The sequence below is a fragment of the Peromyscus maniculatus genome, chromosome 14 (assembly GCF_049852395.1).
Source record: "Peromyscus maniculatus bairdii isolate BWxNUB_F1_BW_parent chromosome 14, HU_Pman_BW_mat_3.1, whole genome shotgun sequence".
Classification (NCBI taxonomy): Eukaryota; Metazoa; Chordata; class Mammalia; order Rodentia; family Cricetidae; genus Peromyscus; species Peromyscus maniculatus.
In genome coordinates this window covers 17538880-17553314 of record NC_134865.1, presented here as the reverse complement: position 1 = coordinate 17553314, position 14435 = coordinate 17538880, and the positions used below count along the sequence as shown (strand labels likewise).

General features: G+C 41.3%; 1 protein-coding gene across 6 annotated transcripts in view; it reads left to right on the top strand.

Annotated features, from left to right (window-relative positions):
- The window catches only part of Akap6 (A-kinase anchoring protein 6), a 504011-nt gene that overhangs the window by 425357 nt on the left and 64219 nt on the right, over positions 1-14435 (top strand). For all 6 annotated transcript variants that reach the window (XM_076550667.1, XM_076550669.1, XM_006975274.4 and 3 more), the window contains one exon: positions 641-859. In XM_076550667.1, the coding sequence (XP_076406782.1) occupies positions 641-859 (219 nt within the window). The remainder of the gene's footprint in view (positions 1-640; positions 860-14435) is intronic.

Here is a 14435-nt window from a genome sequence, read left to right as displayed (position 1 = left end):
AGAGTGCTCTTTCCTATTATTTGGGGAGTTACACTTCACAGAAGAAAAAAAAAGGAATTTAATTCTCTGCACTCTTGGCCTGTGTATATAGATTAAACTCAGGCCTCTCTCTCTTGAACACTTTATGTAGACAACTTTTCACTATAAAATTTCTCCCATGACAATTCAGATAAAAATTTTTTTTTGTTGTTGTTGGTTTTTTCGAGACAGGGTTTCTCTGTGTAGCTTTGCACCTTTCCTGGAACTCACTTGGGAGCCCAGGCTGGCCTCGAACTCATAGAGATCCACCTGCCTCTGCCTCCCGAGTGCTGGTATTAAAGGCGTGCGCCACAACCACCTGGCTCAGATGAATTTTTGTCCATGACCATGGTAACTTGGACCAAAGCTCTTCCCGGTGAAAGGCAAGTCTGAGGAATGAAGTTTTCCTTGTGCGTCCACTGGGAGCGGGAATAGTGTGCACTAAATAAGCTGGCCCCAAAGGCGCCATCAAGCTAATCAGAGCCGAATGTCAGTCATGAGGTGGAAGGGATCACTGTGTGCTCTCATGTTATCTCCTGCAATGTGTCTTTGGCATGTCAGCTAATCTATATTTGTTTTGGTTTGTTTCTTCTTATTTTTTTTTTATCTGATGATGCATTAGAAAACCCTAAGAGAGAAGATCCAGGACACAATGGCAGGCCACAGCTCAGGCCCCCGTGACCTGCTGTCTCCTGAAAGTGGAAGCCTGGTCAGGCAGCTGGAGGTCAGGATCAAGGAACTGAAGAGATGGCTCAGGGACACAGAGCTTCTCATCTTCAATTCCTGTCTGAGACAAGAGAAGGAAGGAACCCATGCCGAGAAACATCTCCAGTACTTTAAGGTAATAATAAAAGAAGAACAATCAAAGTTGATAAAAAGCTTTCTGTATGAGAGAGATGAAACATTTATCAAGTACATCAAGTGTTGTGCTCTTGCATCTGTGTGTGGCTAGATCCTTAGATGCTTCCTGGAATTGACACACTTCTGATGCTAACCTCTATACGTGTCAGAGGAACATAAAGCATATCAGATCCACACTGGATAGAGGAAGTCTCTGCTGGCTCTATGTTTGCGCTTTGTCTGTTAGAAGAGGATTTTGATAAATTAAAAGCAGACCAGCAAACACGGAAGATTACTGGGGACTCTGAAAGATCTGAGTGTTCCATAAATAGCTTTACAAAATGTACTACCATAAATTGATATGGGAAAGGCACGTGATTTAATTGATACCCATTAATGCTAACAAAAGAAAACATAATTTTTACATATGAAGACTCAGCTAGTCACAGAGGAAAGAAATAAAAGAGATCCCACATCATAGGCATATCCCATCACTGCTTACTCTTGGCAACGGGATCATCGATACTGGTTTTGTGTTTACGTCCCATGGAGAAGTACTCTCCAAGTTTGTCTCAGTTCTTTATATGGTATCATTTGGATTGAGGTTTAAAGAGCTTTTAAATACGGATGTGCGTATGTGTGTATGCGTGTGTGTGCACTTGCACTTGCATGCACCCTCATGTGCCGTACCATGCACGTGGAGGTCAGAGCATGACGTCTGGAGGTTGCTTCTTCCCTTCTACCATATATGTTCCAGGGACTGAACTTGGTCATCAGGCTTGAGGCCAGTGCCTTTACCCACTGAACTACCTTGCTGGCCCGTGGAGTACAATTTGACATTTGAATGTTTTGCCTCATTGCCCAGAAGAACCCGTATGCCTGAACATGCCAGTAAAACAGTAATTATTTGGTCTTGGACTTCAGGCTTTGGGGCTATGGAATGAATTAGTGGCAAGATACCTTGTAGCATGGAAGGTCTTAAAAAGGAAGAAAAGAATGACTATAAAGGAAAGAACTTTCCGGGTCAAGCAAATATTTCTTCTCAAAGCCTTCTAGAGCCAGGTTTTATTGAGCTGATGCCATCTAGCAATCTGTGTAGTCATCATACTTCTTTTCGTTCTCTCACTCTCTGCTGTAACGTAAGACAGGGCACGTCAAAGGCATTGGTCAATAAACTGCCTACATCACACCCATATGAATTGTTTTAATCAAATAATTCATCTTCTGCCATTGCATTGAGATGTCCAGATGAATCAACTGATCCCCCTCAAGCCCCAATACAGGGAGGAGGAGTACTCAGGCAGGTACCTCTATGTTTGAGCATGGCACGCATCTTACAGATCATCTGGACAACTATGCGGGTAGGATCTGGGAATGTTCTTTAACTTCCATTGTATCTTCATTGCAGCTTTAGTAAACTGACTAGTGTCCCTAGCTTTGGAATTAGGTCGCATTCCAGTCCCATAATTGTTTGACAGGTGGTCATGTTTCTTACATGATACCACGATTCCTTGATCTCTCTCTAGAAATATCAGAGAACTGTCATTTTAGTACAGCAGAGACCATCACAGACTTTTCCACTTTCCTTCTCTTCTTCAAAGATGTATCTTTGCAGTATTTTTAAGTGTCACTATTCATTAAGTTATCTGTGTTTATACTCCAGTGTTTTTTAGCAATTTTTTTTTCAAGACAGGGTTTCTCTGTGTAGCTTTGAGCCATTTCCTGGAACTCACTTTGGAGATGAGGCTGGCCTCGAATTCACAGAGATCCACCTGGCTCTGCCTCCCGAGTGCTGGGATTAAAGGCGTGCGCCACCACCCAGCCTTTTTTTTTTTTTTTTTAAGCAATTTTTAAATTCTATAATAACAACAGGGAATCTCCTATCCTAAAGAAAAGGTATAAAAAATTAACCAATAATGTAAGCCTAATCATGTGGTTCCTGTCCTTGCCCTGTCCCTGTCTAGCTTCACCGAGGCAATCAGGCTCCCAAGCCCAACATTCATTATAGAATGCTTCCTATAGTTAAATTGAATTCCTTAATGTTAGCTGCTTTTCATTTCATTACAAAGATACCCATGCTGTAAACTACCCTTTAGGACTTCCTCTTTCATTCACAATCATAATGCAAAGATCATTCGTGATGTTGGCTCTGGTAATAATGTTCAGCCTTTGAAAACTCTACTTCTCCATTTTGAATATGTAAATATATCTCATTTAATCCTAATAGCAGCACTATGAATGAGCTATGGGGATCTTGATTTGGGCCATATGAATCAGAGGCCCAGGGAAGTTAGGTTTTGTGTGTCCAAGGTCATCGTTAATGAGTAGTAGCATTATATCGAGATCCAGGACTGTCTGTCTCTAATGATCTTTGGATGAATTACTATGTAAGACTGATATTAACTAATATTTCCTAAGCATCTTTCCATATCAGGAAAGACAGGACAGAAGTACATTTCATTGTTTCTTTGATGCAGATTTATTGGTTACTCTCTTCAGATTTTTAGCCGAAAGCCACAGCTTTAGCTACGGCAGACGGGATGTGTCTATGTCAAGGTTAAGTCTCCACTTTGGTGATGAATCAGTGCCCTCTGCTGTGTGCCACCTTCTAAGCTGAGGCTCATCAAACCTTTGGAGCCCTGACGCATTTCCTTTATGATGTGAAAATCAACTTTTTTCTCTTTATGGTGCTAGGATGGAACACAGTTCTTGCGCATGCCAGACAACTAGCTGCTTTCCCACTGAGCTTCATCCCTGGTCCCAAAGTCGGCCATTAGGAGCTTGAGTAGACAAGTTAAGGAGATCCGGCAGAAGACCCTTTTGCTGTTGTTTTCTTCTAAAGAAAAATGTATACATGTCTGTTGGAATAAATACATATCGTAGCCCAAATTTTAATATTTATAAGCGATTTGCAGGTTATTCTCAGGACTTCTGGTATCGTTAATCAAGTGTTCTGTGCCTTACCAGATTCATTGGTAGGGCAGAACCAAATGTCTGTAATTTGGTATAAAAAATGTAATATAGTGTTTATAATGTCTTAAAAATCACAATTTGCAATAAGTACACACAGAATAGAACATTTCGCTTGCCAGAGTGGAAAGAAAACAAGACTTGAAACAACCCAGGTCAGGGAGGGATGAAGACTCTTTGCATGTGGAGCTGGTGAAGGCTGCATGCTCTGTACCTCCTGGAGTCCCACATGTCTTCCGCCATCACTGGCTGCACAGAGCACTCTGCCTCCAGGCCTTAACTCTACGGCTTGTTATTCTCTGAAACCACAAGGCTCTCATACTAGAGCCCCAGTGCACGATCCAGAAGCCAGAAAGGAGGTGCCATATATAAAAGAGAAAGTCCACCCCTTTGTGGACAGAACTGAATTTTCTACTCAGCTTGGCATGCGATAAGGAAAAGAGATCAGGATTTTAATGTTTCACGGGGAAAAAGAAAAAAAGCAATTATAGAATTATTTTTCCTGTAATGCAGTAATTGTGGTAGATGAGGGATTAGATGCAAGAGAAATTTGGTATAATAAAGAGTCTAAAGCCAGCAGCAGGGTGCCATGAACGTGTGACTCCAAAGCCCTGGGATAGAAATGTAAAATTGTTGAGGACTGAACACAGTTTAATAACAAATTGTAGGAGCTCATGTCAAGGACTTCAGGAGGCCAGCTGGCAAAGGGCCTTTATCACCCGAGTGGAGCTTCAACGCCATTGGCTAGAAGGCACTGCCTTTTAACCATGACCCTTCAGAGAGAAAGGAATATAATTACTTAATCATATGTTCCTTGTATCCCAAAACCAAATTAATTATTCTAAAGACTCTAAATTAGGAGCAAATTGTCTATTACCAGCTAAAGAAACCCAGAGCATTGGCCTAGGCCCAGATCCAGCCTGGGAAGGGAAGGGCGAGTAGACCTTCTACTGCGCTGTCGCCCGGAAGGGGAGAAAGGAATGGACACGCTCACCTCGGTGTGATGCTGCAGATTTGTGTAACAATTTGAGTTGGACCAAATACTTCATGTATGTTACTAATTACCTTCTTACACGTGCACTTACTTATTTTTATGAATGAAGGACTTGCGCCGTGGGAAGCAAATGTGACTTGTTTAAGTGGACATGGAGACAACAGAGCGAACAAAAACAACACTCTTTGGATGCAAACCCCAGTGCTGCCCACTGGGCCACTCACCGGTCCTTCAGAGGACTGTGGGAACTTTGTTTCCTTCTCAGAACACTTTTTCATAAAAGGCTAGGTCATATCATCTCTGCCAGTTACACAACTCATGCCGTGATGCAAAAGCATCCACAGACAATATATTAAATAATAAATCTAGCTGGAGCTGATTAAATTCATTTTAAAACTATTTACAAAAGCAAGTGGTGGGCTAGATTTGACTCAAAGACCGTATTTATCTGACCCTGTATTAGACTTTAAAAATCATCCATGTGGAGATGTTTGCATCTGCACCTCTTTGAGAAATAGGAACCAGGATGGAGAGATAGCCTAGCATATAAGGACTTGAGTTCAAATCCCCAACATCTCCATAAAAGGTAGGGTATGGCTTTGCATCGCAGTTCCAGAGCCAGGGGTGGGAAGAGCGGCAGGAGGCTTGCTGGGCCTTGCTGGCCACCAATCTCACTGAAAAAGGCAAAGTCAGGTTCAGTGAGACACTCTTCCTCAAGGGACTAAGACAGACGGTGGTGGAGCAGCGCAAGAGATGTCCTCTGGCCTCCATACACGCATACATATGTACCTGCTACACCACACACACACACACACACACACACACAACCACACATACGCATGAACACACACACACAACCACACATACGCATGAACACACACACATACACACACATATACACACACAGCACACACACACACACACATACACCTCACACACCATACACACACACATACACATGAACACATACACACAACATGCACACATACCCCACAAACATACACACACATGCATATGTCATACACACACACAAACACATGAACACACACACACACAAACATACACACACACACCATACACACATACACACACATACACATGAACACACACATACCACACACACATACATATACACACACATGAACACACTACACACCACACACCCACACCCACACACCATACATACACACACCACGCACACACCGCAAATATACATACACACACATACACATGAACACACACACACACACAACCACACATACGCATGAACACACACACATACACACACACACAACCACACATACGCATGAACACACACACACACACAACCACACATACGTATGAACACACACACATACACACACATATACACACACAGCACACACACACACACATACACCTCACACACCATACACACACACATACACATGAACACATACACACAACATGCACACATACCCCACAAACATACACACACATGCATATGTCATACACACACAAACACATGAACACACACACACAAACATAAACACACACACCATACACACATACACACACATACACATGAACACACACATACCACACACACATACATATACACACACATGAACACACTATACACCACACACCCACACCCACACACCATACATACACACACCACGCACACACCGCAAATATACATACACACACATACACATGAACACACACACACACACACACACACACACACACACACACACGGAGCGGGGGCAACCATATTGCTGCAGTGTCACAGTGTAACTACAGCTAATCCTTGTTGAACACTTATAAAGTATGTAGCTGTTTCTAAGCATTTTGTCTACGGTTGTTTATTTAACCCTCATCCCCTCCTGAGGCAGGTATTAGGTTTTGCTATCTCCTACTTATAGAAGAGAACATTGAGATGGGATCTATTGCTCTGCTATCCACAGCCTGTCTCTAAGTATCCAGTGACCAGCTGTTGTGTTTTGAAAGCGAATGGTCCAGCTGGTGGTGATGTTTTTGGAGGCTGCAGAATCTTTGGGAGATGGGCTCTCGCTGTAAGAAGTGAGTCAGCGAGGGGAGACCCTGAGGTTAAGAGCCTAGCCCAGCTCCAGGTTCAGTCTCCGCTTCTCCATCCTTCCACACGTGAGCAAGCACACTCGTGGTCCTGCAGCCATAGCCTCGAGCAGCTCCTCCCAGCATGCCTTGCCTGTCAAGACAGACTGCAGCCTCATTTACTCTAATAGACACTTCTTCCTCTAAGTTTCTTCCTGTCCAATATTTATTCACAGAAAGGAGAAAAGTAGTTAATGTACATAGCTAATGGAAATCCATGTCAATGTTTTAAATCATGGGAATGAAAATGTATGGAGTAGGACTTCTAAAAGGATTTAAAGTTAACTATGAACTGTGCAGCGGTAACAAGTGGTCACTCTGGAAATAAATGTCACTCACTCTGGGTGTGGCAGCACATACCTATAATCTTAGTACTTGAGACAAAGTCAGGAAGTTCACAAATCTGAGGTCAACCTGGGAAACACAGTGAGACCCTGGCTCAAAAATTCCAAACATGCAATACCAAAGACACAAACAAATGAAGGGATAGACCAAAGAACGAGAAGTTCGCCCAGTGTGTAGCAATTTCCTCCTAGATAAGACCCACTATCTTAGAGTGAAGCTCACTACCATGCAGGATGTTCTAAGGGAAGATGGGGACATTCCTTCCTTCAGGGAAGCATGCTAAGCTAAAGAAGTACACAACTCAAAGGCTTCAGGAAGTCTCTGAAATTGACCAGACTCACTAGGCTCCTCCCTCCCCAAGCATTTTGTATACCTAGTAAGAACTGCTGCCAGGCCGTGGTGGCTCACACTTTTAATCCCAGTACTCGGGAGGCAGAGGAAGGTGGATCTTTGTGAGTTCAAGGCCAGCTTGATCTACAGAACAAGATCCAGGAAAGGCACAAAGCTACACAGAGAAACCCTGTCTCGAAAAATAAAAAAAAATAATAATAATAAATAAAAAAGAACTGCTAAGAGATGCTGTTAGACAAGTCGAGCTTCCTGGAAGAAGCAGAGACCAGTTGAGCTACATAAAGAGGCTCAGACAAATTGAGTTACCTGGAAGAACATTCTCCAACTTCTAATCTCCATAAAACTCACTGTAAATTAGTCAGTTGCTATGGAAGAAGTCAGTAGGCAGATCCCCTTAAAAAACTAAAATGAGAAAGATGAAATAATAAAGTTATATCACTCCTCCTCTAGACTCATGGAATAAGAGCCAGCATGCAATAGCAATTTGATAAATGAATGTCTGTGTTCATTGTGACGCTATTCATAATAGCTAAGCCATGGAAGAAGCACAGATACCATCAATGGATGAATGGATAAAGAAACACACATACACACACACACACACACTTTTTTTCAGCTGTAAGGAAGAACAAAATAATGTCATTTAAGAGAAGTGGATGCAATTGGAGATCCTGTTAAGTGAACCACACAATTATCAAAGACAAACATCACATGTTTTTTTTTTCATATGCAGAATCCAGATTTATTTTTAAGGACATGAAAATAGAAGAGGAATAATTTGTAAACAGAAAGGGAGAATGAGAGTGGGGAGGAATGAGAAGAGAGACTGGGGGAAGGCGAACATGGTCAAAGTACGTTTACGCATGTGTGAAAATGTCAAAATGAAACCAGTTTATTTTTTATTTATTTTTTTTTTTTTGGTTTTTCGAGACAGGGTTTCTCTGTGTAGCTTTGCGCCTTTCCTGGAGCTCACTTGGTAGCCCAGGCTGGCCTCGAACTCACAGAGATCCGCCTGGCTCTGCCTCCCGAGTGCTGGGATTAAAGGCGTGCGCCACCACCGCCCGGCGAAACCAGTTTATTTTTACAATTAATATATACTAACAAAAGGAAAAGAAAGTTAAAAAGAGAAATATTTCCTCAAATATCAAGACACAGTCTTTGGAAACAAAAATAAGACCAATGTAATTCAGACATTTGGGAGAAATTCTCCATAGCTACTAGAACTATTCTAAATGGCACTATAAACAACCTCATTTCCTGTCACATTTTTAAGAAGTTAGGCTAAGTGGCAGGAGAGAATTTTTGTAAGTTTCGATACATGGGGGAAGTGGCCATAGTTCTTAGTGCTACCTGGGTCATCCTGATGCTCTAGCATCTGATGACATTATTGAGAACGCCGTGAGAACCTGTGTTTAACCGAGTAAGAGCCAAAGCAAGCCAGGACTTCAAAGTCAACTGTCATGAGAAGGGTTCAGTTTTCTCAAGGAGCTTAGACATACTTTAGCGGGGCTATAGTAACCATTTGTGCTAATCAAAAGAAAACAATGTATGGTCATTTATAAATGTACCAGATTTTTCTACCACATATTAAAAACTCCTGCTACTTAATACCATAAAAATAATTTTAAGTAATTGGATACAATCTAGAACCAACTTGTGAGAAGACCTGTTGATGGCTGAAATTCAATGACAGGTTTAAGTCACTCCTGTTCATAATAGTATTTGATGGGAATGAGAAAGCCCAAAGGAATAGTTACCAAGAATTACCTTAAATTTCTGATCCTCCTGCCTACACCTGCTGACTGTTGGGAGTACACATGTTCCACTGTGCTTAGATCAGTCAAAGAAAATGTTTACAGGTGGGTTTAGTATAGTTTTCTAAAGTATATATCAATTGCAGGAAAATAGATGCAATGGGGATTATAACAGTAAGCATGATAAACCAGATTCAGAAAAAGAAAAATACGTTTTCTCTCCTTTGTGGACCCTAGCTTTTATATCATTACAACAATCAGATCAGTGTGTGTGTGTGTGTGTGTGTGTGTGTGTGTGTGTGTGTGTGTGTGTGAGAGAGAGAGAGAGAGAGAGAGAGAGAGAGAGAGAGAGAGAGAGAGAGAGAGAGCAGGTACAAGAATTGAGAAGGAAAGAAGGATATGGGGAAGGATATGGTCAAAGTACATGATATTCTTGAATTAAAATGTCTTTAAGATCACTATGTACAATGAATATATGCCAGTAATTTTTAAAAAATAAGAAACATCAGTCACCCAGCAGTGGTGTTGTATGCCTTTAATCCCAGCAGAGGGAGGTAGAGGCAGGTGAGTTTGAGACCAGCCTGGTCTACAGAGTGAGTTCCAGGACAGCCAAGGCTATACGCAGAAACTCTGTCTTGGGGGGAAAAAGAAAATGAAAGGAAAGAAAGGAAAGAAAGGAAAGAAAGGAAGGAAGGAAGGAAGGAAGGAAGGAAGGAAGGAAGGAAGGAAGGAAGGAAGGAAGGAAGAGGAGGAGGAAGGGAGAGAGGGAGGGAGGGAGGAAGAACGAGTGAAATTCCTTTCTCCAGTTTCTCTTTCATGAGAGAATGTTGAATGCCACTCCCCTGACCTGGGGAGTTCTGTCCCTGAGCTGAGGATGTGCAAGTCCCGTGGTGTACTCACTCCTACTGCAGCTTGAGGGTAAAGCAGATTTGTGGAAGCCAAGGCCAATGCTCAGCCCCAAAGTCCAACAGAACTACTTTCCGGAATCAGAGTGACAGAGGCTTCCATTCTTAATATCTCTCTTACCACTTTCAATGCAGTTTTGTTAGTAAACTCAAAGACAGAACCTCAGAGAAGAGCATCTCTAAGGTGATTCTGTACTCTCTATCCTGGCTACTTTTCTACTGCATGGCACAGCACCGTGTTCAAAGTGACTTATAAAAGGAAGATTTTGGGGGGTGGTTACAGTTCCAGAGGTTAGAATTCATGACCACCATGACGGGGAGCATGGTGGCAGGCAGGCAGACAGGCATGGTGCTGGAGCAGGCTCTGAGAGCTCGTATCTTGAAACAATGACCACCAGGAAGGGAGATGGGTGGAGACAGAGACACAGACACAGATATTCAGAGACAGAGAGCAGGACTTGTGAAATCTCAAAGTCTGCTCCTCAACACCCAAGCCCTCCAACAACAACACACCGCCCAGTCCTTCCCATACAGTTCCATCAAACTGCGGACCAAGTATTTAAATGTCTGACTCTATGCGGGCCATTATCCTTCAAACCAGTGCCGTACCCGAGTAAGTGGAGAGCTCTGGGGCCTCCATAGTACAAAAATACAAGCACGTGATCTATGCTGCTTTCCCTGTTGCTGTGATAAAATAACATGACAAGAGCATGAAGGGTGGAAGTCTTACTTTGACTCATGGTTAGGTCTGAGGGTACAGTCCATGCCAGGACATCCCAACAGCAGGAGCTTAAGATATCTGGTTATGTTACATCCACAATGAGGAAGCAGAGAAAAATGATTACCTTCTCTTTTTACATTATTCAAGAACCAAACCCGGAGAACAGTGCTACATATTCTTAAGGGTTGGTATTCCCACCTCAACAAGCTTAACTGAGACTACCCTTCACAGGGATATCCAGAAGCTTGTCACTAGGCGATTCTAGAGTCTGCCAGGTAACAACATCAACCATCACAGGCCTTATTTCTAGTCCATGATCTATGAGAGTCCCATGATTTTCTAAGATTAATGAGATTAATGAGTTAAATGGGGTACTATATTTGTGTTTAAAATGGCTCCATGATTAAGAGTACTGGTTGCTCTTCCTGAAGACATGGATTTGATTCCCAGTACCCACCTGGCAGCTTACAGTTGTTTGTAACTCCAGTCACAAAGGACGGAATACCTCCTCTAACTGCTTCAGACATTAGGCATTCATGTGGTACATAGATATGCAAAACACTCATACACATAAAAATAAGTAAATAAATAAATAGATAGATAGATAGATAAATAAATAAATATTTTAAAAGTCTGCTTGGTAAGACCTCAATATGTTTTAACTACCTGCATTGTATGTACTGAGAAAAAACCTGTACGATTGTTTTGCCTTTTAATTTTTATTTTTGAATCATTTCTCTTGGTTTTTGAGATTATAATATAATTACACCATTTCCCCTTTCTTTTCTTCACTCCAAACACTCCCATAATGCCTTCCTTGCTGCCTTTCAAATTCATGGCCTCTTTTTTCATTGATTGTTGCTCGGTACATATATGTATATGTATATAAATGTATATATTCCTAAATACATCAATGCATCCTGCTCAGTTTGTATAATTTTACTTGTGTGTATTTTTTCAGAACTTGGGTAACCAATTGCTGTGCTTTTCTCTGGGTGAGACTGTTTTTCTAGCTCTCAGCATCCCTCGGCTGCCATAGTTCTTTGTGTAGTGTCGGGGCCTTGGGTCTTTCCCCCACCCACATTGACAATGTCTGTTGTTGTTTTCATGGTTCAGCTCATGTTTAGGCAGTCATGTCAGTGAGACAAGAAGACACAGTCTCACAGAAAACTCCCCGATCCCCTGGCTCTTTCTGCCCTCTGTTGCAGTGTTCTCTGAGCCTTAGGTGAGGGAGCTGTTTTGTAGATGTATCTAATGGGGCAGGGCTCCACAAACTCTGCTCTTTGATTGGTTATTGCTTTCTATAATGGTATCCATCTGTTGCAAAAAGAAGTTTTCTTGATGAGGGATTATGGACTACACTTATCTGTGAATATGAGGACAGTTACTTAGAATATAGTTAATTAGTTTGTGAACATGTATTTTAAGACATTTATGTCTAACACAGTGGAGGTATGATAAATAAAGCAAGTCCTTGGGAGTTTCAGTTACTTCAGTTGAATTAATTTGAATATTCATATTGAACCATCACTCATCTCCTATTACTTTATCTTACATCATTCCTTTATAATTGACCAGTCTATAAGTACTGCTTTAGTACCACCAATGGGTTCTCTTCATTGTTAACATCACAATCTTGGACTTTCGGTTGTCTAATTTCCAGCGTGGAATTTCTCTTCATCTGATAGTCTTTGTTTATAATTTTGTTTTCTAGCTTGAAAGGATTCTCTCCAATTTTTGCATCCTACATCTCTGTAATAGCCATATTTTCCCACTGGCTATTTATTCAATTATAGATGATGCATGTGAGTCCTCTAAACACCACTCCTGGCTTGGCACACTTTTGTTGATGTAGTGAGATCTGCATAGAGGGTCCTGTTGAATCCCCTCCTAAAATCAAGCATCAAGAGGGGATGGCATCCTTGTACCAAAGATGCTGTGCTATTGCCTTTGTTGTCATGGCAGCCACTTTCCTCCTTGGACCTACTTTCTTTCCAAAACTCTATCTTTATTATTTGAATACCGACTCTGAACTATGGTAGAGAAAGAAGTAATCACTATAGTCATGCAGTTCAGTCTGGACGGCAACACAGATAACATGAATATATGTTATCACCTTTATACACCAGCAGGAACTTGTTCAAGTCATTTCTAAAATACAAAGACTCCCACCAATCAACTGCTAGCATAGCGACAAAATAAATGAACAGGCTTATGACAAGAAATCAAAGATGGAAATTAATGACCAGGCTGAGGAAATGGATGGCTTGAATCTAACAAACTAGAAATAGTACAATGAGAAGTAAAACTCACAATTTCTGCATTTCTGGTTCTTTGGTGGTGGTGTTTTTTTTTTTTTTGTTTTGTTTTGTTTTGTTTTTGGTGGGAGGTTGGTTTTTCAAGACAGGGTTTCTCTGTGTAGCCCTGGCTGTCCTGGAACTCACTCTGTAGACCAGGCTGGCCTCAAACTCACAGAGATCTGCCTGCCTCTGCCTCTTGAGTGCTGGGATTAAAGGCATGTGCCACCACTGCCTAGCTATTTCTGCATTTCTTAAGTGAGTTCAAGTCACTTAACACACACACACACACACACACACACACACACACACACACAAATACACAGGAATACACACAAATGCATATGCACAAGCACACAGACACACACATATGGCTTAGGATGCTCACATCTGTCCTTGTTCCCTATTTAGTTATTCAAGTTTCTTGGACATTGCAATCCTAACAAATCTAAGAGTGCATACCTTTCAATAACCAAACTAAGTCCTTCACACTTACTTCCTTGATTAAGGCTGCTGATTACTCCTCTGGTCCCATTTATTCGTGTATTTATTCAATAAATATTTATAGGACACCTACCATGTAGCAAGAACTGTGCTGGGTGTTAGCAAAGCATGATGCTTACAGTGTTGTTGTATTTAAACATTTTGGAGTTTGTTTTCTCTATAGTCACTTTAGTGAATTGGAAGACTTGTTAAAGTTTTTGCTTTACTTACAGAATTGTGAATGAGCTAACTACTTAGATATACCAGTGTTAAAGTGAGAAAAATGAGATTGATTCCTGTGTGTCTCTATATCTCCATTTTTGTTGATATATCTAAGATTTGATTATTGAATATTATTTTTATTCTAGTAACACCATTAGGTTTTCTTTTCCTTATGTTCAAGGATTTCTTTTTGACACTGTATTAGTATTATATAAGAATTTTAAAAGTCTGGGCTGGAGAGATGGCTCAGCGGTTAAGAGCACTGGCTGCTCTTCCAGAGGTCCTGAGTTCAATTCCCAGCAACCACATGGTGGCTCACAACCATCTGTAATGAGATCTGGTGCCCTCTTCTGGCCTGCAGACTTACAGGCAGACATTACACTGTATACATTAATAAATAAATAAATCTTTTAAAAAAAA